Raw genomic sequence first — 23,464 nt, 5'->3', positions numbered from 1 at the left:
CAAGACATCATTGTTGCAAGGGATTGTTTTTTCTCTTTCGTTGGAATTGGATGTAATGAACTCAGTGTGATTTAATTTTCCTGTTCAATATATCGTTGTTCGTTCATATGCTCTTTCTTGAATTTATTATCATTGTATGAAAATATAATGTTATTTGAATGTCTTTGATTACTGGAAAGTAATTTGAACATGAACGTAGATAGAACACTTAAGTGATTGGGATCTATGATAGACTCAATAACTTGGTCATTCTTAACATTGGACTTAATGCAAATTGTTTGTTAAATTGACTAAGGAATTATCATTTTAATATATTAATTTAGAAGTAGTTGCTAACGGATTAGGACTAGTATGCCTTGATGTGAATGTTTGAATGAAGTAATGAAATATTGTACAGAGGTTTATATTCATATGATTCATCAAACTCAATTCAAACGAAGTTTCTTTTAAATATAAATTCCTTGCACACCAACAACTGTTTGATAAAATACCAAAAATAGTTTGTTGTGTTGTTTTGTGCATTTTGACATCTAATTGAGTTATAAAAGGAAGAATTGTCATGTGTTGCACAAGTCCCTTGGGAGACGATACTTTTACTTATTCACTGTATTACTTGGAACGATTTGGTATACTTACCAAAAAGTTAACAAGTTTTTGTGCGAATTTCGTGTAACTGTTGCCTCTCAACTGTGATGAGGTTCTTTTTTATAGGTTTTGATCCTAATACCATATCTTTACATTAATTATTTGAATATTTTACTTGATGGCAATGTAACATTGATTAATAATTAATGTAGAATATATGTCTCTACATCAATTATAAACTGTAACCATTTTTAAATATGTCACATTCTAAAATTAAGACAATATGTTTTGTTTTTCTTTTATACAACACTTAAATTAATTGTTGGTATCTAAATTAATAAGAAAATTAACAACACTTAAACTCTTTAATTTGGAAAAAAAAATCATTGAAGATTGTTTAGATCTCAAAACTGAAAATATAGATTGTGAGAATTTAAATAAAGACAAATTACAAATAATAGTATGGAACATAGATTATCGAAATAAAGATTAAGATATAAAAAATTAAACTCTGATTTTAGAGTATGAATTTAGTGAGTTAATTCTTTTAAAAATCTTATAGGAAACTGTGTATTTAGTCATTTTATCTAAGTATTTTTAAAAAAGAAAAATAAGTTTTAACTTTTAATTTAATTTTATAAAATTGATTTACAAAATGAAGTTTATTTATACAATATAAATTAGTTTTATATCTAACTTTTACAAAATGAAATTTTAACTTTTAATTTAATTGTGTGGTTACAAAGATTTCTGACCTGAGCTGAGCTTGCTTGATATAGGCATTCCACAAGAAAGATTCCTGCACACACACAGTGAGAATGCAGTATGGTATTTAAAGCGCTTTTGACCATGAACAACCATTAATATCTGGTTAGTATTAGGTAGGTTGTTGTCTTTATTCAGAGATCAGAAGGAGTTAATATATTGGTTCCATCAGGTGTGCGAAGCGAGTGTTCAAAGTTGTTGGCTGTGCGAAGCAAGTGTTCAAAGTTGTTGGCCTTTTTTGCATTGACGACAAAGAGGAACTCGTCAGGTTAGTGATGCAGTCTCTTGTTCGTCCAATTTTGTTGTTGTTTTTGACTTGTAGGGTTGTAGATCAGGACGAATAACGAGCTTCTGTAGGTTGATGGCATGAAGAAGAAAGGGGTTGAAGATGAATGTGCGGGTTTGAAGCAAAAGAAGATGATGAACAGTGCATTGACCGAGGCGTATTCGATTCCCATAGAGTGGTATTTGGTTCCACTCCTGCGAAGGATTCACAAAGACGTTGTATTCGGTTCGCATGGAGTGATATTCGGTTCCAGGCTTGAGATTAATTTCACGAAGGAGATGTATTCGGTTACCATGGAGTGGTATTCGGTTCCCACTATGTAGAACCACTTCACTGTATTCAGTGATATGATCCATCTTGATCATGGCTTCACCAAAATCATGAAAAAATGCAGCATTATTGTCGTCGTAGATTCTGACCAAAGGGTCTTGAGAGCCACCATCAAAGAGCACTTGATCTGAGATGAGAAGGCCACGGCCAGCCACCAACTCAGAGAAGTATTTGCTGTCGAAACGAATTGGAGTGAGAGAGTCCAGAAGGGACAAGTTGGTGTCCCAATCGGAGGAAGGGCAAATGCTTCTTGTTGACGCAGCAAAGTTGATGTCGATGTTGGTTCTGTTGTAGATGCGAGCTTTGAAAAGTTGGCACTATGGTTGGCCTATGTTGTGGCTATCGGAGAGCATGGTAAGGTCACGCGCACACAAGCCTTTGGCGACGAAGGCGCTGGTGAGTGTAGGAAGGTCGAAGAACGGAGAAGGGAGTTGGGTGTTGGGTGCGCTTTCGCTTGTTGTTGTTGCATCTCTTCGACCTAGAGCTACTGTCCATGAAGGTCTATGTTACTATGATTTTCTTTTTTTCCTTTATTTAAACATCATTCTAACTCAAAACTTTAACCTAATAAATCTATCAATTTTCTTAATGTTTAGTTTTTCCATATTTATTTAATGTGAAACCTTTTTCATATTTATTTAATGTAAAATTTAAACTTATGATTATATTTTTATTTATCTTTTTTGTTAATTGTGAGTCTCTTGAAATGTATATATTTATTTTATTTTTTTCATGTTTATGAACTCTATCTATCAAGAAGACTTATCAAAATTATATAATGTCCATTCGTTTGTAATTTATTTATCATAACGAAATATGTATACGTGAACTTAGAAAATTTTTGATACAAAGATTAAAGTTATGAGTCGATCTTAAAAACAAATTTCTAATTTTAGTACTATAGGTGAGTTTTTCAAGAAAAGATTACCAAGAAAACACAATCTTAATAAGATAGGAACTCAATCCAAATAAAAAATATACAGTATTTTTTATTTAAAAATTTAATACAATGGTTTATGGTTTTATTTCTTTGTAGTGTTCAATTTTTTATTTTTATTCAATATATCTTATACTCACTTATGTTTTTCACTTCTTCCTTGAGTCACATCATTTTATCTAATAAGCTTTTCTTTAAGAAATAATTGTTTGTCTTTTATGTGATATTAGATAGATAAAATGAAACAGCAGGGGGGAAATGAGGTTGAATTGTTGAGGAAAAGTGGTGAATGAAAGGCAAAAATGGAGGACAGAGGAGAAGACAAAGGTTTGGTGGTACTTATGTTTCTGAGGTTTTTAAAAGGGAAGATAATGAGTGGTTCTTCTCGAGAATGAGACAAGGCTGACACCACCATGACCCGTGATGGTGGAGGATACAGCTCCATCCCATGCTCCTTCAAGCAGTCGACGAAGGTGGAGAAAGACACAAAGCAACAGAATGCGAAGAGGAGTCAATCATGTTCAGTGCATGCATTGGAGTCCATGGAGGTGGATGAAAGATGAGCACCCCTGACCGTTTATTTATGATGCAAGTGTTCAGTGGTTGGAGGTATCGTGAGTGTGGTCGAGCTACGTGCGTGAACCTAGTGGAGATTGCGAAGCTAGTGGAGTGTGCTGTGTACGCTACGCAAGGTGGTTGAGGTTCATCAACATCATTCTACAGTTGGTATTGTATGGCTTTGTGTTCTTGTTTTGTTTGTTCATAATGGAAAGAGTTGATATGAGTTTGGCAGTGTAAGAAACCCTTGTTAACAAGTTTTGATATAGTTCCATTGTTAGGAAAGAGGTGGCTGGCTAGTTGCTTGTGAAGGTGGGGGATTGTGGTGCATCATTGAAAGGGCGGCCAAGTGGTACATTTTAATGTAACATTGAAAATTTTTTGAAGCTTTGTGTGCATTGTTGAAGCATTTTATTATATAATAATTTCTATGTTTTTATTTTCACAGGTTTGGTATGGTTTAGGGTGATAGTTATTTTTGTAAATTCCCATTTCAAATTAGCATCTACACAAGGAGAAAGTGTTTATCTAATTGGAGAATCTGTGAGTGGCATTACATTGAGTGGAAAATTTTTGCTTAATCCAGCTTCAAATCTTTATACGTCTTCAACGTCTTCAAGAGGTAAGTGTTAAACATTCTTTGTTTTTAATAAATATATGAATGTATGAATGAGTGGTAGTTATTTGTATCTTTATGAGATTGAATACATGAATGCAATGTATTATGTTGATTTAATATATTAATATATGATATATGAATATGTGAATGAACTATGTTTACTAAATATATGTATGTAGTTCATAATAAGTTTATGTTATGTTTAATGTATTATAGTTTATTTAATTGTATGTTTTGTTCAATGTATTATCTTGTATTTAAGTGTATGATATGTTGAATGTATTATACTTTTTTTAATTATATCTTATGTTTAATGTATTATAGTATATTTAATTATAGTGTGTGTATATTTGTTTAAGTAAATAGAGATGGAAGAACAATTAGATCTCTCCTATTTGGATGGTCAAGATACGGACGATGATGTGGTTGGTGTAGAGTTCAATATAGTAGCAATGCTACATCGACAATTACAAATAACCACTCATTGTCCGCACTAACAATGTTATGCATTGTTGGACATGCGTTGAATATATTGAATTTGTGCTCGAGTGATCCAATTAATGTTAGCAATTTCATACCGGACAAAGACCGTCGCAGGGAGTAGTTAATGTCCTAACTTGTGCATACTAACCGGTGTCGTGACATTATTCGAATGGGTCCAGATGTATTCATTAATCTTTGTGAGAGACTAAGAACATCTGGGTATGTTAAGGACGCCATTCGCTCGACAGTAGAGGAACAAGTAGCTCAATTCCTTCATATAGTTGGTCATAATGTTAAGAATCGTAGTGTATCATTTTTCTTCCATCCATATGGAGCAATTGTTAGCAAACACTTTCACAATGTGTTGGATGGTATTATTAGTCTAGAATATGAATTTTTAGTTCAACCATCTGGAAATGAGGTCCATCCATATGTCATAAGCAACAGTCGTTTTTACCCGTACTTTAAGGTAATGATTTGAACATTTATTAAGATGATGTTTTATAAAAACATAATGATGTTTTTCAATTTTTGCATAATGATGTGTATAATATTATAGACGTCGGGGCCCTCCACAATGGACGTCTAAAGTCAAACTTATTTACGAAAATTTCACCGGTCAATTATTTACGTTAGTGTTTTCGTGGACTGACGTCTATTGGATGACGTGAAAGGCAAATTTTGCACTAGTGTGAATACAAAAAAGTTAAATCAAATAGACAAATAAGTTGTCTATAATCACTTAATACATCGAAATAATAAGTTTTCAAATTTAAAAAAGAAATAAAATAATAGAAGTTATAATACAGTGATGACCTTTTATGTTTGTTATTTTAATTTTTTTTATGTTTGTTTTAAGTTTGGTGTTCATGTTCATGTAGACCTAAATTTATGTCAAATGAAAAATACTAAACATAAATTTACATCCTACTACATAATATATGACATAAAATTGACAATTTACTTTGGACTATATTAGGTACATGTAACACTCATTCTAGGAGTATCGCATTGATTTTATTTTTTTCAAAACATAAATTCATCTAATAAATTATTGTCTAATACCATCATACATTAAACTTAATCATAGCAGTTTATCCCAAAATCCAAACTTGAATATTGTTTAAAATTACATTACAAAAGTAATATTATTCAAATACATCTCTAAAATTCCAAATAAATTTTCAAAACATCTCCTTGCGCTAAACATCTCTAGTCTCTCATGAAATCTCATATATTCCTGTACAACACATATATTGTACGATCATCGCACAACACAAACAAGTAGGTGTGAGTTGACCATAAATAAAAATCACAAGTCACATTCATATTCACAACTCAATATCCAATTCAAGTTATTTTCAATAGTACTAAGTGTCAATAAAGCTTCATTATCTTATTCATAATCTACTCGGATTATATTTGTATTGGTCAACCTAACCCCTTTGTCACTCCATTTTCAAATGCAAAACATTCATAATTTCCATACTTACCGAGCAAAACCATGATTATCGAATCAATCTACATGCAGTTTCGGACACGACTCAATTCCCGTCCTTCACACGCAACTATTGGACCTATCTTAATGTTTTTCCTTCACACGCATCTAATGAATATTAGTCCTTCATACGCAGCTAATGGATACTAGTCTTTCACACGTAGCTAATGGATATTAGTCCTTCACATGCAGTTATTGGACTCATCTCAATTCTTGTCATTCACACACAGCTAATGAATGGACATTAATCCTTCACACGTAGCTATTGAACCCGTTTCAATTATTGTCCTTCATACGCAACTAATGGACAATATCTAGTAATATTCCTTCTCCTTAATAACTTATGAATAATAACTTTGGTAAGGCTTACCCACCGCGTATTGTACTCAACACAAACCAAAATCCTATGGGTGAGGCATCCTTTTATTCGTTAAAAGACAAAGAAAATAATACTCGGATCCTCACAACCTTTCATCGGTAAAAGAATTTTCATTTATATTATTATACCAATATAAGATACTATCTCGGTGTTACAAGGTTCAACTAAATAACATTGTCATTTGCATCAAACTAACTCTATAGTATGTCAAGTAAATTATTTACTTATCGCTAAAGAGTTTAACATAAATTGTCCTCACTTATTTATAAAATTACCATTATATTTTTTTTATGTAGATTATTTTAGTATTAGACATAAATGATTATTTTTATATTTGTAAATAGATCAACCTTATGAAGCTTCTTTCTCCAACCAACAAAATACCTCAAATTGATGATCTCAATGAAGCACCATACCATATGTTATGAATCTACTATCAAAATTTAATTCTAATCTAATTAGAAATCATAATTTTACTAATATGCTACGTAGGTTTTTTTTTTCAAACTACGAAAATTAACATTATTTATTGACCTCACTACTTAGATTAAGGGGGAGAAAAAAATTAACTGCACTAATATAAATATTTTATACATATAATTCAAAACTCAACTCAAAAAAGGATATTCAACACAATGTGATGTTATTGACATGTTATTTATTTTTATTGTTATTGGTTGATCCGATTTTAAGGTAAGTCCAATTTGAAAAACAAAAAAGTTGAGTAACTTAATGAAAAGAACTTAACATTTTTATCACTCCTATCTAATATTTAAATTTATTTTATGAATATTATATTATTTATTCAATTTTAAAATAACCAATCAAATTAAATAAATAATGAGAATAATAATAAGAAAATTCATATTTTTTATTTTTAAATTATATAATGGTATGTTAATACTTTGTTGTTATTGTTAAAATATTCTATAAATTTTATAAATTTACATTTTTATTGAACACGGTAACTGTTCTTAAATGTTAATCAATTTTTGTAATTATCAAACAATATTTAACTTTAGATGTTTTAACAAACCATTTACATGTTTTAAGCTCTTACTTTTATCTTTATTTTATACATAGCTTTTAGATGAAAAGTTTGCGACAAATATACACTTATAACACAAACACAGTTTAGAGGTTTTGGGTTAAATTTAGTGGTTTTGGTTGGTTAAACAAAATATATAATATGGTATCATAAGTTCTCTACATGTGTTTAATTCTTACATATAACAAAAAGTTAGAATTAGTCGTTATTGTGGGTATACCATAATCAAATGATTATGTATATTGGGTTATTTAATTTATGACTTTTAAATATATCATTAGAACTATCCAAGTAATTACACTTTCTTTCACATTATTTCTTAAGAAAATTATTATTAGATTTTTTTTTATGACGATACTTTATTCTTATTTTTCTAATCTCAAATCCGGTCATTAGAATTAACTCATTATATTAAGTATTATTTATTTTGAAAGATAAAACTCTTATTACGATTTTATATTTAGAAAATATCTTGAAAAGTTAATATTTATATATATATATATATATATATATATATATATATATATATATATATATATATATATATATATATATATATATATATATATATATATACCTCTAAACTGTTATTAATCTTAGCTTGTAATCTTTGTGAAACTGAGACAACGAAATATATCATAACATTTATTAATAAAAAAATTTCATTTCGTTTGATAGAAAATTTGACAAGACAATTTACCAATCATTCAAATATATTAAATTTGAATTTCTCTAATCAAACTGATATTTTTTATTCAATCTTGATTTTTTTTGGTCTTTTGAAAATATTTTTTCAATTATAACATTGGCAAAAATATTAGGATTGATGTCACCTAATATTATTTTCAGTTAATGTTGGTCATAATTATTTAGACTTTTATAATATAGTGTTATTTTTACGATATTATTGTTAGAGTATTTTTTTACTGACTTTAAAAATTTATCATGAAAAGAAAAATATCAGTTTAATGTTGACCAAGTTTTCGATATTGAAAAAAGTAATTCTAATAAATTATTGACAAATAATTACATTACCATCAAGATAAAAAAATCTTTACAATACAAAAATAAGCAAAATAAATAGTAATAAAAAATGTAATTCATTTTGTTCAAAAATTAATCTATCAGAAATTGGCCTGGAAAGCGAGAAATAATAATAAATTACAATAAAGATAAACCTTAAAAATGTAAATAAAAATTATCTCATCAACATTAATAAAAAAATATTAGTTGACATCCAAAAATAGTATTCACAACAATATTTTAATGTTTATCAAACTAAAGAAACTCCAACCAAAACAAGTCAAGGAAAAAATTAAAAAAAATTGAAAATACAAAATATTTCAATTTCTTACCTTTTACATAAATATAAGTTTTATAATTTTAAATAATTTAATTAATCTTGTTGAATTATATTACTTATATTTATTTTGAATTTTTTTTCCAAACATAATACTTTATCATAAAATATTTAATTTTTTTATAAACATAACTACATTTTTTCAAACGTAATATTAATGTCTACAAATTTCAATATTCTGTAACTCTATAACTTAATTGGAATTGTAGAACTACAAAAATAGAATTATAAAAATGGTCTAATCTGATTACTTACTCCACCAAATTTAAAACAAAATATATAAATAGCTAATTTAATGCTAATTAAATATCTTGACATACTTTTAGAAGTGCATTAAAATCCTATTGGATAAATTTTCAACATGAACTTAAGAAAACATTCTTTCACAAGCTGTTTGTGGTAGTTAAAGTACGCATTTAAAGAAATTAAATAGGAGAATTTCTATAAACTAGTTAAGTATAAATTAGTTATAACTTATTATGTTTATATAAGAAGAATTTAATTTATTTTATCATTTATAATTTTCTTCTATTAGTACTTTACTGAGAATGTTGTCTGCACAAAGTAAACAATTACCTTTAAATATAATAAATTATATGGTAAAACAATTTGGTTATTAATAGTAATAGCAAAGAATAAATTAGGATAAATACTCGTCCATGATGTTTTCTTTCAGCTTTTGGGAGTTTATTAGTAAAAATTCAACAATCTTATTTAATATATATACCTCCCAGCTACAAGAGCATTTTTGTTGCATTCCTAACTTCGTTTTTCAGGTTATACTAACTATAAACACAATTTAAGAAAATGTCAAAACGTTTAAACCTAACTAATTATCAAATTATAAGAGATACCATCCATTAATTATACTTACTTTCTTAGTTAACGGATAAATTTATAGTAATTGACAATGTATTATATGACGGTTTGGTCTGCAGTTGACTAGGCGATCAATCTTCGTTCAGAAATAGTTCTAGAACTTTGGACAATCATTGATAAAATTCATTGATCGATTGATAAATCTCTTAATATTGATTAAACACAAATTAAATATGTTTACAGATAAAATATGTTTATCAATTCTTAAATTGTGATTAGGCCGATGTTAATTAAAAACTCTTGGAATGCATTTATTGCACCGTCAAAAATTAATTCTAATTATTGAATAGTCATATACTAACTTAAGCTTTGTTTTGTAGATAACTCTCACAAAATATAAATGAGTAAAGAAGTAGACTTGGATTACAAGACAACTTGAATGAGGTTGTTTACAGTTTGATTGAAATTTAGTGTGCAACTTCGACCCCACTAAGAAATCAAACAATATACAAATGTTTACTTTTCAATGATTCACTTCCTCTGTTATTACTTTCTTATGAGAATACAATTATACTTGATAACTAATTAAAATTCTAAGTGTAACATTAATGATTTGCTTAATTAAGTGTTTACTATTTAATTAAAAGTTATAAGTTTAGTTAAGATAACTTTTTAGTAGATAACAAACAAAATAAATATTATATTGCATTGTAACCACTAGTACCCAACTTCTATACTAAATTGATATATAAATTAAAAAATATATATAAAAGAGCAACACTTCAAAAAATTAGATTTACCGATGACACACTTTTGTTGGAAACAGCAAAAATTCGTGTAATTATGATTTTTGAATGAATTATCAACTTTAAAAATTCGTCAATAAAATTATTATCATTAATATTTAATGATGAATATTGATTATCAATAATTATTAACAAAAATTAACCGACAATAATTACTAAAGAATATATTTTTGTAAATTGAGTGAACATTACCAACTAATAATTAAATTGTGAGCTATAACCTATTTACTAACTTAGGTTTTAAAGTCTTGCTAAGTAAAAGAATCTACATTTTACATTTCAATGTGGTTAGAACGAAAAGAAAAGTATTTGTGAAAATGATTTGATAATTAAGAATTGAATTCCATCGTCTTAGGAGGATAATATAAGTGTCAAAATGAATAATAATGAAAACCTAAAAGCTAGTAAATTATTACAAAGGTCGTGATTTGAATAATTTTTAACATTAAGTTTTTAAATTTTTAGAACTTGCATTTTTTGTTCATTAAAATTTATTTATTGAGAGAGATAATAAAAAAATAGAAAGAGAAGGAATGAAAAATGAAGAATATGAATGAATCTTGAAATAACTCTCGTGTACAACTTTTTCACATGAAAATGAAGGCAAACGTCTCTATATTATTAGATGTATCCATTCATTCAACAAAAGAAAACGATCGTAAAAGACTTGTATATGTTTTACAAATTAAAAAAAATGTATTATAATTATAATATCTTAAATAACATATCAATTAGCTTTTCAAAAGAAATTATGCACCATGTTCACTTTAGCTTTAGCTGATTTTACTATTCACGAGAGAACGAGAGCGCAAATTCGCAGGACGCGTTATGTTCGTTTGGACTGATTTAGGAGGAATGATTTGAGTGAATTTGTGCGTTATGCACTTTTTTAGTCATCCGCAAAGAGACAAAGATTTGAGATGATTTTCTTTGAAATCTCATCTTTGCCCTCATAGTTTGAGGAAATACCACGTTTATATTTAGGTATTTGAATCCAAAGATTTTATAATTGATTCCAATTTATGTTTTCACGTCCAAATCCATTCAAATAAACAATAAAAAATTTACTCTCAAATCTCCTGAAATCCATTCAATTACTCTTCCTCAAATCATCTCCTTCAAACTCCGTCAAGTGAACAAGGCCTTAATTAAGTTTTAATTTTCTCATTAATTTAAATATTTTTAATTAAATTTTTATTATTTTCTTTGTCTTTTGGATATTAAATTTTTTATATTTTTCAATTGAATATTTGTAGTTTAATTTTTTTGTTAGTGGATGATATCATTATTATCTTGTATGGTCATATTCCTCTTTTATTTTCACGTGTGTAAAAAATGAGGTTTTTATGACATGCATTATTGTATTATTAAACACAAAACATCACCTTTTGAACACTTTTTTAAAAGTTGAGAAAACAAGATGACAGATAAAATAACTATGACATGACTTGATTATGGATGAGATAACACTCAAATCACTCAATGGACGAGATAACACTCAAATCACTCAATTAATAAAAAAATTAAACTGTAAATATATAATTGAAAAATATAAATAAATTTGAGTATTCAATATAAAAAAAAAGACTCAATAAAATACAAAAAAATATGAAAAACTTAAAATTTAATTAAATTTTAAAAAATAATTCTTTTACTGTTTATTTGATTCATCCAAAATTATTTTATAATTTAAAATAAAATTGTTAGTTTATTAGTATTAGATAGATATTGAGGAGAAAATGAAGTGTTTACTTTTATATATAGTGAAATTAGTCAATTATGGTTAAGTCATAAACTAGTCTAACGAAGTGTAAGTGTAATAAGTAAGCATCCAATAGAAAATGTTACCTCATGAGTCTACCTATTTGTTTACATGTTTAAATGAGTTCAAGGTCTGGATTTTTGTCAATGATTATGGTTTGCTTGCGTTAATCTCGATTTCTATGCGTTGATTGCTTACCTTAATTTTGCTATCCTCACATAAATAACACACACTTCTCTACCAACACCTGCAAAACTCTAAGTCAACTATCTCTCGTAACATAAACTTCAAGCAAATAAAAAATAAATCATTCCGAGATCTCAAATTATACTTAATAATTATTCATTAGCATTCTATTTAGAAAAATATTTGTCTAATTACTATAATTATAGAATCTTGTGATCGGTCATTATCTCTTATATTCAACAGGAACATGAATATTAATTGCAAGAAGCTTATCGATTGAGCTTTTGAAATTCAGGGGTTGACATTAGTCTTGTGTTGCTGCAATTCAACAAAAACAAAGCTAATACATGGTTTTATTAACACGTGGTACTCCGAAAATGGTTATGGTTACAACTTAACAAATTAACAATTGATGGAATCGTTCCAAAGTCAGGTGGCAGCCTACCTAATACATGAAAATAGGGTGGCCAATCAATGCACTAACGACATTGCAGGTACCCTTTGCTAATGAAATATCCAAAGTAAACGTATCAAACCTGCTTCGTTTAATATAGTACTGTTACACAGCTTGTGTAAAAGTGGTGTTCTTATTATATAAATTTATACTATGATTGATGATTATGCAGTTTATACAATTAATGTTCCCTTAGTTACTTTCATTCAGTCCATTTGACACTTCTGTTCAGGTTATATAATGAATAGTGAGTGAACATGTTAAATCCTTTTTTTCTTTGGACTAACAAATGCCACTATCATATTGCTCAGAAAGCTAATGAAAAAACACTGTTTCAGCTAATAACTTTGGTAGTCAACTAAACACTGAACAACTACTCTTTGCACTACCGAACCAAACCAAAATTCAACCCGACCTTAACTGCTCAGTATTTTTTATTTTCTTTTCTGTCATGTAAGGTACTCATATGTTCAAGTGTGAGAACATCACAAATAAACTTAGGAAAATGCATGGTTGTGTGGACCATGTTTACGTTTGGATTGTTCAACAGACTATCTGATTTCACAGACCTTTTCCTTTTGGGTACGAATTTAACCTGCTTTATTAACAGTGCATGAAAAGGACCAATTTACCAATTGGAATTTCTCAAGCATCACTGATTTTAGAGTGCATTCCTTTCTTTGAAAACATGATCCTGCTAATATAATCTCTACATTACAGTTTAGCATAGTTTTAGTTACATTCATGATTGTGGTCTCATTCCTAACTTCTCAGACAAGGAAAATATTTTAGCTTTTACTTCTTTCTGATTAAATTTCATTCCTTTCATTGTTCTCAGACAAGTTTAGTTTGAGCTGGGTAATGATTAGCAGTTATCTTGACAAGGTGATATGTTATTTCAGATGTATTATAGTACACAATGTGCCATGCAGTATATTATAAGTGATATATCTAAACCACAGAATCTAGCATTTGTTCCACAGTTGATTGCGCTAGTGGGTGCACCAAATCCTCTGTGGTTAGACTAACAATCCTAAATTATTTAGTACACTGTTAACTCATTAAATAAAGGCCAAAACAGTTCTCTTTCAAAGTTACCATAAAGGTTTAATCATTCTATAAATAGCTGCACCTTAGACCAAATGTCACATAACTCAAGTAACTACATTTAACAAATTCTTTGGCACCAATGAAGACTATCCACCTCCCTGCCAAGCAATGTTACTCTTGGTTCTTACTTTGCCTACTCTCTGTCATTGCTTCCCTTGCTTCAGCTGCAGAGAATCACTACCATCAGTTTGTTGTAAGTGTTTTCTATTCAATGTAATGATCACACAGTATTTGCTCAGTTTTCATTTATGTCATGCACCATTTCTTAGTTGTACTGACTTCAATGTTTGATTGAAATAGATTCAAACTGCGCCAGTGAAGAGGCTGTGCAGAACCCACAATGTACTCACTGTGAACGGGCAGTTTCCTGGCCCAACTGTGGAAGCAAGAGATGGAGATTCTATTGCAATCAAAGTAGTAAATGCTGGACCATATAACATCTCCATCCATTGGTAAATAGCATCATCATTCATCCCCACATAAGACATTTTTTTGTTTTACCCTTCTGTCATAACAATTTATCTTTTGGAAGTAACCTCTTAATCCATTATGCTAATGATACAATCATGAAAATTGAAATGCTTCATGCTGACAATCTTATGTATGCTTTGCATCAGGCATGGGTTAAGGATGTTGAGAAATCCATGGGCAGATGGTCCTAGTTATGTGACTCAGTGTCCCATTCAACCAGGGGGGAGTTACACATACCGTTTTACAATCCAAAATCAAGAGGGGACACTATGGTGGCATGCTCACACTGGTTTCCTAAGAGCCACCGTCTATGGAGCTTTCATCATATATCCAAAATTGGGTTCTCCTTATCCATTCTCCATGCCTAAGAAAGAATTTCCCCTCCTTCTTGGTACTTATATTTAAAACCATCATTTATTCTTTTCAGTTCTGTTCTATAATTTACCTCTGAACCATAATAAAACGTTTCTTCCACTGCAAAAGATGCTGAAACGTTTATTTCTCTGAAACAATGGCAATTGTATCATGATAATGCACAGGGGAATGGTTTGACAGGGATCCGATGGCTCTCTTAAGGCAGGCACAATTCACAGGAGCACCTCCAAATGTATCTGTTGCATACACAATTAATGGTCAACCAGGAGATCTCTACAGATGTTCAAGTCAAGGTTTGGAATTATTACAGAGCCATGGCTTCCATGCAGATTTCTATTCTCTTATGATTTTTACACATGGCTAAAATATAGAACAAATATGCAATGCAGAAACTGTACGTGTACCAGTAGATGCCGGTGAGACAATTCTCTTGAGAATCATCAACAGTGCACTCAATCAAGAACTGTTCTTCGCAATTGCCAACCACAGGATGACTGTGGTTGCTACTGATGCTGCTTACACCAAGCCTTTCACCACCAATGTCCTGATGATAGGTCCTGGCCAGACAATCAATGTCCTTGTCACTGCCGATCAAACACCTGGAAGATACTACATGGCTGCACGTGCATATCAAACAGCCATGAATGCTGCATTTGACAACACCACCACCACTGCAATCCTCGAATACAAATCTGCTAGCTGCGGCAAAGGAAACGGACAGGTTCCAAGACCAATACTGCCAGTTTTACCAGCTTTCAATGACACAGCCACTGCAACTGCATACACAGCAGGGATCAGAGGCCTTTCCAAGATCAATGTCTTTACAAGAGTTGATGTTAGCCTATATTTCGTTGTTGGGTTGGGGTTAATCAACTGCACAAATCCTAATAGTCCAAGGTGCCAAGGACCAAATGGAACTCGCTTCACAGCAAGCATAAACAACAATTCCTTTGTTCTTCCAACCACCACATCCCTTATGCAAGCCTACTATCAAGGAATTCCTGGTGTTTTCACCACAGACTTTCCTCCAGTTCCTCCTCTGCAATTCAACTACACCGGCAATGTACCGCGGGGCCTATGGACCCCTGCAAAAGGAACTAAGCTCTTCAAGGTGAAGTATGGTTCACATCTGCAAATTGTTCTGCAGGACACAAGCATAGTAACAACAGAGGACCATCCTATGCATGTTCATGGATTCCACTTCTTTGTAGTTGGTTCAGGCTTTGGCAACTTCAACCCAGCAACAGATCCTGCAAGGTTTAACCTCGTAGACCCACCAGTGAAGAACACCATTGGAACACCACCAGGAGGATGGGTGGCCATTCGTTTTGTGGCTGATAATCCAGGTAATTAACAACAACATATCTACTCCTATAAACGTTCTCAATCTTTCAGCACTATGGACAAACTTACACACATATCTATACAAACCTTCATTATCAGACATCTAATGTGAACTGCAGACTAACAAGTTATTCGTTTTTTTCCTTGTTACAAATCAGGAATTTGGTTCTTGCATTGTCACATAGACTCACATCTGAATTGGGGTCTGGCAACTGCACTTTTGGTAGAAAATGGAGTTGGTCCATCGCAGTCAGTGATTCCTCCACCAGCAGACCTTCCTCAGTGTTAGATCAAGAAAACATCATTAGTGACGATTTTTATGTTCCTCAATTAATGCATTGTTGTTTCTCCATGTCTCTTTAGACAGTATTTGTTCTGTGGTGTTTCAAGGCCCAGAATTGGACCATGCTGAATTGAGCAGCTATGTTTGTGTTTTTCTTCATTGGGTGCAAGTGCTTCCACTTTTAGAACAAAAAATAGCTTAACATGTTATCTCTTGTCATTACTATTATATCAAAACCTGCACTTTTTCTTTTACAACATTTCATTCATTCATAGCACAACATTTCCACATTTGGCATCAAGTTCCCTTGTAAAATGCGTATTAATTATACCCTCCTCCAAATGCTTTCAATAACTATACAAATTTCACAATTTTTTAAGGAGTATAAAAATAAAGATGAATTTTTATTTTAAAAGTGTAATATCTAAACGCACATAGTTGTTATCTTTACTTATACGTTCTTTTAAATATATCTATGAAATTCTTAATCTGACATATGATTTTATTCTATTGTTCAAATTGTCAATTTAAATTACTTTACGTATTATTCAGAAAATATATAAATTTCCAGAATTAATCACGAGCTATTTATATGATGGGTATTATTATATCATAAATCTTTTATATCCAAATATTGTTATTAAAGTTTTAATTATTATTAAAAAGTTGTATTATTCTTCTGAAATGAATAGATTTTAGAAGATGTTTTTGAAAGTTAAAGATCATAATTTATCTTTTAGAAAATAACTAAGTAAAAGGAAGTATTATGAATGTAGTTATTAACTAAGAGTAGAGTCATAATTTTATAAGCTGCCATAGACACACATAGATAATAAAATTGAATGAGTATAACATACAACAATAATTGTAAAAAACTCCGAATGAATAAGGGGCTTTTACTTCACCCTCACAATTTCTTCGTGCACCACTACATTTTTTAAAATAACCATACTTTTGATTATATATTTTAGAAACTTTCGGGAAAAAATTTTCGGGAATTTTCGATATAACATTTGGAAATACAATTTCTGAAATAGAACGTTTTAGAAGAGATGAAATGTATTTCAGAGTTTTTTTTTTCTGAAATGAAATTTTTGGAAAATACTTTTTGGAACAGATATAATGTATTTCAGAATTTGTTTTCCAGAACATCCTTAAGAAATGAATTTCGAAAAAAAAAAGCTTATATGAACACATAAAATACATTCTTGAAAGAGCTTTCTAATTTATTTATTTTTCACATTTTCTCTCTTCTTCTCTTGCAGCGTTTTCTCATTCTTCTTCTTCCTTTGCAGCAAGATGATAATGGCGACGATGATGATTGTGGTGGAGACAGTGGCAATGGTAGTGTGGTGCAATAGTAAAGAGTGATGGAGTCTTTTAATCTTATTTTAAGGATGTAATTAGTAATTGTGGGGGTGTTGGAAGCAATAATTGAGCGAAAGATGTAGATGGGATAATAGTAATATAATCAAACACTAATGTCTTTGTTGGACAAATTCTAACATTCCAAAAATATATAGCATAAACCATATAAAGCAGTTATCATATAATAATATTGTAGGACAATTAAAGATGTTATAATAAGATTACAGTTATCCTAAAATAATCATAAAATTTAAAGTTTTTACCGAAGTTCTACAAAATTCCAAAACTCTAAACTTAACTGATCGGTATTTTAGTATTTACAAAATTTGACCGAACGGTTCAAGCCAAAACTAAAAACAGTAATATGACCGAACAATCATATTTTAAACTACAGGATTCTCGCTCTCTAACTCTTGCTCCAGCGTACACTCCACATCCTCTGCTCACACCCAAAAGGTGATCATCACAAGAGAGAAAACCGAACGAGAACATGGACAAAACAGGAAATAAAGGTAAGCTAATGTAATTTAGTTATGCAAACATACATATAATTCGTACAAGTACAATCAATGCAGAACCATTCAATACTCCAACATACCAACACAAATACATATATGCATATACAAATGAACATTATACTTCATGCATAAACCGTACACCTGACTTGACCATCCGGATTGTATGAATATGTAGCTTGAGGCCGTTCATGCACTCGGGTGATGTAGTAACTGGAAAACCATCAGCTGCCACCCGAGGTTAGTCTGTTATAACTCACCCAAGAACCTATGGGCTAGGACCTCCTGTCATTCTCACACAATGCCTTACCCGTCTCTACTTTAGAATTGGTAATCAACAGAATATCAGGATGAACTCCGTGAACTTCACTATCCATATTCATACTATAACACCACTTTTATACACTTTTCACTTGAGACCTTTGCCACTTCAATACACTTGTTACTGAGACATTCCTCCTTGGAATTCTCTTCCACATTACTTGAAACATATACCTTGTTTGAAATATCAATACAATTTCTCATACTCAGTAGATCAATACAACTATCTCAACCCATCAAAGTCAAACAGTGATAATAGCATTTAAAGACCAAATATTCATTCATAGCAGAAAATTGAACGTCAACAACACAAACTCCTAGTACAACCGAATGGAAAGATCAACAAATCTTATGAACAAGACCGGACGGAAGAATACTCCCCATATGTGAACATGACCGAACGGTCATGTAAAGAGTAAAACTCAAGCATGAGCCAAACGTCTTTGAAGTTGAACGCCAGACCAATCGAATTCTAAAGCTAAAACCGAACACTTGATATTTAAAACAGACATTATTGTCTTAGACCGAACGCCATTGTCTTAGGCCGAACACTATTGGCTCAAACCAAACACTATTGAAATAAGATACAAGAATAATACTGAGTACTACGAAGAGACCGAGTGCTAGAAAAAGACCAACCAGTTCTGATATCGAGTGTTGGTAACTCTAAATGATATGCAAAACATAGCCCTCAACCTATTGACTAACATTACCACCACCTGTATTTCTATATGTTCATGTCACAAAAGCTATCATTACAAAAAAGACACAACAACAAATAAAACCAGAGTAAGCTAATAACTTATCATTTCATATATAATTATCACATAAAGAATAATTATAATCAATCAAACAAATCACAATTTCACAAGGATATATGGCTAGAATTGATTATTTGAATTTATACATTTGCTCGAACTCTATAAGTTTTGTTTTGTTATGTAAAATGAAATTGTTAAGATATATGTAAATATATTTCGTTATTGTATCTTAAGTAAGCATATATTTAGTTTATAATTAGTTTCATAAATATATTCCTTATATTATTTGTTACTTAATTAGTTTCCTAAAATTATTGTATTTATTTCAAGTTAGTACATGAGATTAATTGAAGAAAATATTCTTTTATAAGTAAAAATCAACATAGACCGAATAACGTTAGGTAGACGGGGCACCAACTCTCACGTCTTATTTTTAATAAGAGCATCATATTCATCGTTCATCGTCATTTTCCAATTGAGATTACGAAAAGCTGCAACTGAGTTACGAGGTAAAGGAGACCGAGTAACTGAAGTGACTAAGCTATATTCATCATCATATTTCTTGTTGGGCTTAAAAATGTCCATTTGGCTTATTGTGACCATACGGGATGGTTGAATGGGATTGGTCCGGTGGTGTGGAGATAGGAAAGAGGATAGACTAAGGGAAGGAGAGGTGGTAGCAGTGTCTGGGCTCACGTGATCTAGGCCAATAGGGGGTGGGTTTGTGTTTCAGTAGTGATAATGTTACTTTTTCAGTAGTGGTACCTGGTAGTCTGTCTCATGATAAAGTGAGTTACTTATCCATAACTCCAAGACCAATTATAAGAACTTTTTTTCCCTCTTCACCACCTAAACTCCTTCCTCTACATGATTTAATGAATTTAGTAGAGTCTAAGGATTGCTTCCAAAGAGTGTCCTTACTCAATGCATAACACTAATAACAATAAAAGATGTGTGTACCTCTCCTTAAAGAACGCAATATCATATAAACATGAATTTCACCCACTTCTCATAATTCCATTTCATTTCCTTCACCTTATACTTATAACCACATCTGAATTTCACTATAATGCAACTTATTATCAATAATTATCCCAAATTAACACCAACATTTCAATTTTTCTCATAAAACCATCATGTAGAACCTATTACCCAACGTTAGACAGGGCATTGGAGCTCTCTAGAACTGAAATTCTAGAATGGCATCAAGTGATGCTCGATGGCGCCCAGGGATGGCTTCTAATGGAGCCACTATCAAAGGAATCATTCAGCGGCCATAACGTGGCAGCCAGCAGTAGGTATCTGGTGCGTAGTGTCATCTTAGAAAAAGGGAGAACTTTGATATTTGGCTTGTGCAATTGGCTTAACCCAATTTTTTTCCATTTCTTTTCTTATACAGTCTAGTTCATTCAAAAGATTTTCTAAAGATCAAATTGCTCAGACCAAATACCTATTTCTCACCCACATAGTCTACATTTAAATTCAAACTTACCATTTCACAAATACATATTTGACTCTAGCAAAAAGAGTAGGAAGAAAACTTACTCAACTTGTGATCTTGATTTGGTAGAGTCGAAAAGTTCTATGCAGCATTATACTCTTATCAAAGAACAGACAACTCTAGGTATAAAGAGAGAATAAAGAGATTTTGAAGAAACTGTTTCTAAAAAGATAACCAGTTATACATTTAGTCTATTTATACTTTATCCTCTTTATCAATAAAGCTTAACTCTATTATCTTTTTATTTTAGCTTTTATACTCACACTTTATATTGTTTTAGTATTTCACAGTAATTTATTTTATTAAAATATTCATTAGTCACTTCCTCTCAACATATTCTCCTCCTTCTCTCAACAATTCTCTTCCTTCTTTCTACAAAGTTTCACTTTGTTCTTCTTCCGATCATCAATCAGGCAACGTCTGAGTCTTACTGGTGTCAAGGGCTTCACTTTGCACCGATCAAGTTTGGTTTTGAGCTGGTAAGTTTATCCTCTTCTTAGAACGTCTTTTTCTGGTACATGCAAGCCAAGTTTCTGGTTGCATGAGTTTGTTATGTCCTTCTAGTAAATTCTGATCATATTTCTAGTCTTTTGTTTGTTTTAGTTTCATCAATCAGTAAACCTTAGGTTTCTAAGACTTTTGGTGGTGAGCAAGTTTCTGCACTGAAAGTTCTCTGTCCAGTTAAGAGGTAAGGGAAACTAGTAATTTAATTATGTTTTTCTGTGGTTGTGGTTGGAATCTCTGTTTGAATGTGTGCATGTACGAATAACTGTATGTTTGATGGAATTGTATGCAATATTATGTGTTTGGACGAAACCTGTGAGGTGGTTGAGAGGTTCTGTAAGTTTTGTAGAAAATCGAGCGATTGGTATAGAACGATCGATTTGGTCTTGTAATAGGGTTTAAACGGTATTCGGTTTCGTAGTGATAATTTGGTTAAGTGTCGCTCGGTTTAATATTGACAGTCTCAGGGTGGGTATTATCGTTTGTTATTAGTCGTAATAGGTTTAGAGTTCGTTATTAATAGTATTATGTGTTAGTGCTCGTTTTTGGTAGTACTCGGTCTTAACTGAGTTCTACTTTTGTGGATCCTTAGTTAATGACCGATCGGTCTTGGGTTGATATTCAAGAGAATATAACAGTCGGTCTACACATAACATTTGATTGTAAACAGCGTTCGGTTTATCATAAACTTTAATTGTTATTGACCGCTCAGTCATGTATTGTCTTGGTAGTGTTCGGTCAATTATGTAAATAGTTTTATAGTGTGATATAATACTTTCCTCATATTTTGAAGAATTCTAGTACTTTTAATGTATTTTGAAAAAGTTAAATATTGTGATAGAACTATATTACATATTTTTCATACAAAGTTTCACATCAACTAAAGATAATATTAATTTATAAGTCGATTTTGTAGGATTAAGTTAAACTTAAAATCTATTTCTTATAGTGATATCAGAATCAAGTTATATCCTAAATATATTTGTTAAACATATTGTTCCAACCGCAAAATAAATTATTTTCTTTAGCTGTTACAATATTATTATATATTTAAATTTTGTAAATAATATGATAAAAGATAATATTTTAAATAATATTTTATTTTAATTCTTAATTAAAAACTGAACTGGTGGACAAATTTAATCCAAGGCAATGTATTCACAAGATATTTTGAAATCCAAAGAATAACTTTCAAATTCAATCCTTTATAATAAAGATATAGAGTCTCCTTTTCATTATTGATCTATTTTTCAGATAAAGCCTAATCTTTAAGTGAATATACCCAAGAACATAATTGGACCCACATCTTTCTTGAGAGACTCATGCGTAGAAACCACTTTTGTTAACAACTTTTATTTGTTTTTAATTTAATTCTTGAAATTATAAAAAGTTGTCAATAAAATTATCATGTATCTCTTGATTCTACTTTAAAAAAAAGTTTATTTTAATATTTTTTAGCAGAATAGTGTTTTCCTGATCCATAATATCACTGAATATTGTATAACTAAAAGAAACGAAAACAGTTGCTAATTTTTATTTTATAGAGACTAAAACAAGGATTTACTTAATATTTTGCTGGAATGATTGTTCGATTTTTGTCTGGATTTCTGAAAGTGCGACCAGTTCGTTTCGGAGAATTTCTAATTTTAATAATAACATTGTCATATGATATATAATTTCATATAAAGAATATTAAGTAAATCCTTGTTTTAGTCTCTATAAAATATAATATTATATCAATTTAAAATATATAAACATTTAAATTTTATTTCAAAAATCGATCTTATTTTATAGAGTTAAAATAAATTTAAAATTCATTTTTTAACTATTTAACAAAATAAAGATATATTTAGTTGAATGAGTGGAAATACAATGTATTCAATTTAGTTAAAAATAAATAGAGTCTTGACTAGTTTTATTGAAAAAAAAACTTATATTTTATAAAAAGAGGTCATATTCTCATTAAATTTATGTCTTTAAGTAAGTAATTTAGTTAAATATTTGTTTAATATTAAGGGAGTTTATGCTATTTTGAC

At 30.4% G+C, this 23,464-nt stretch overlaps 1 protein-coding gene and 1 pseudogene across 1 annotated transcript; one reads left to right on the top strand and one right to left on the bottom strand.

Annotated features, from left to right (window-relative positions):
* Positions 1 to 1,614: 1,614 nt before the first annotated feature.
* Positions 1,615 to 4,800, bottom strand: LOC124845925 (peroxidase 2-like; annotated as a pseudogene).
* Positions 4,801 to 14,017: 9,217 nt separating this feature from the next.
* On the top strand, positions 14,018 to 16,617 carry LOC124845927 (laccase-3-like). Its single transcript, XM_047323120.2, has 6 exons — positions 14,018 to 14,178; positions 14,286 to 14,437; positions 14,603 to 14,847; positions 14,996 to 15,124; positions 15,221 to 16,177; positions 16,334 to 16,617. The coding sequence occupies exons 1-6, from the start codon at positions 14,065 to 14,067 to the stop codon at positions 16,462 to 16,464; spliced, it is 1,728 nt and encodes a 575-aa protein (XP_047179076.1). The 5' UTR covers positions 14,018 to 14,064; the 3' UTR covers positions 16,465 to 16,617.
* Positions 16,618 to 23,464: the final 6,847 nt, after the last annotated feature.

This window comes from Vigna umbellata, chromosome 1 (assembly GCF_029865625.1).
Source record: "Vigna umbellata cultivar VRB3 chromosome 1, Vumbellata_1.0, whole genome shotgun sequence".
Classification (NCBI taxonomy): domain Eukaryota; kingdom Viridiplantae; phylum Streptophyta; class Magnoliopsida; order Fabales; family Fabaceae; genus Vigna; species Vigna umbellata.
This window is presented reverse-complemented; position numbering and strand designations above follow the sequence as displayed.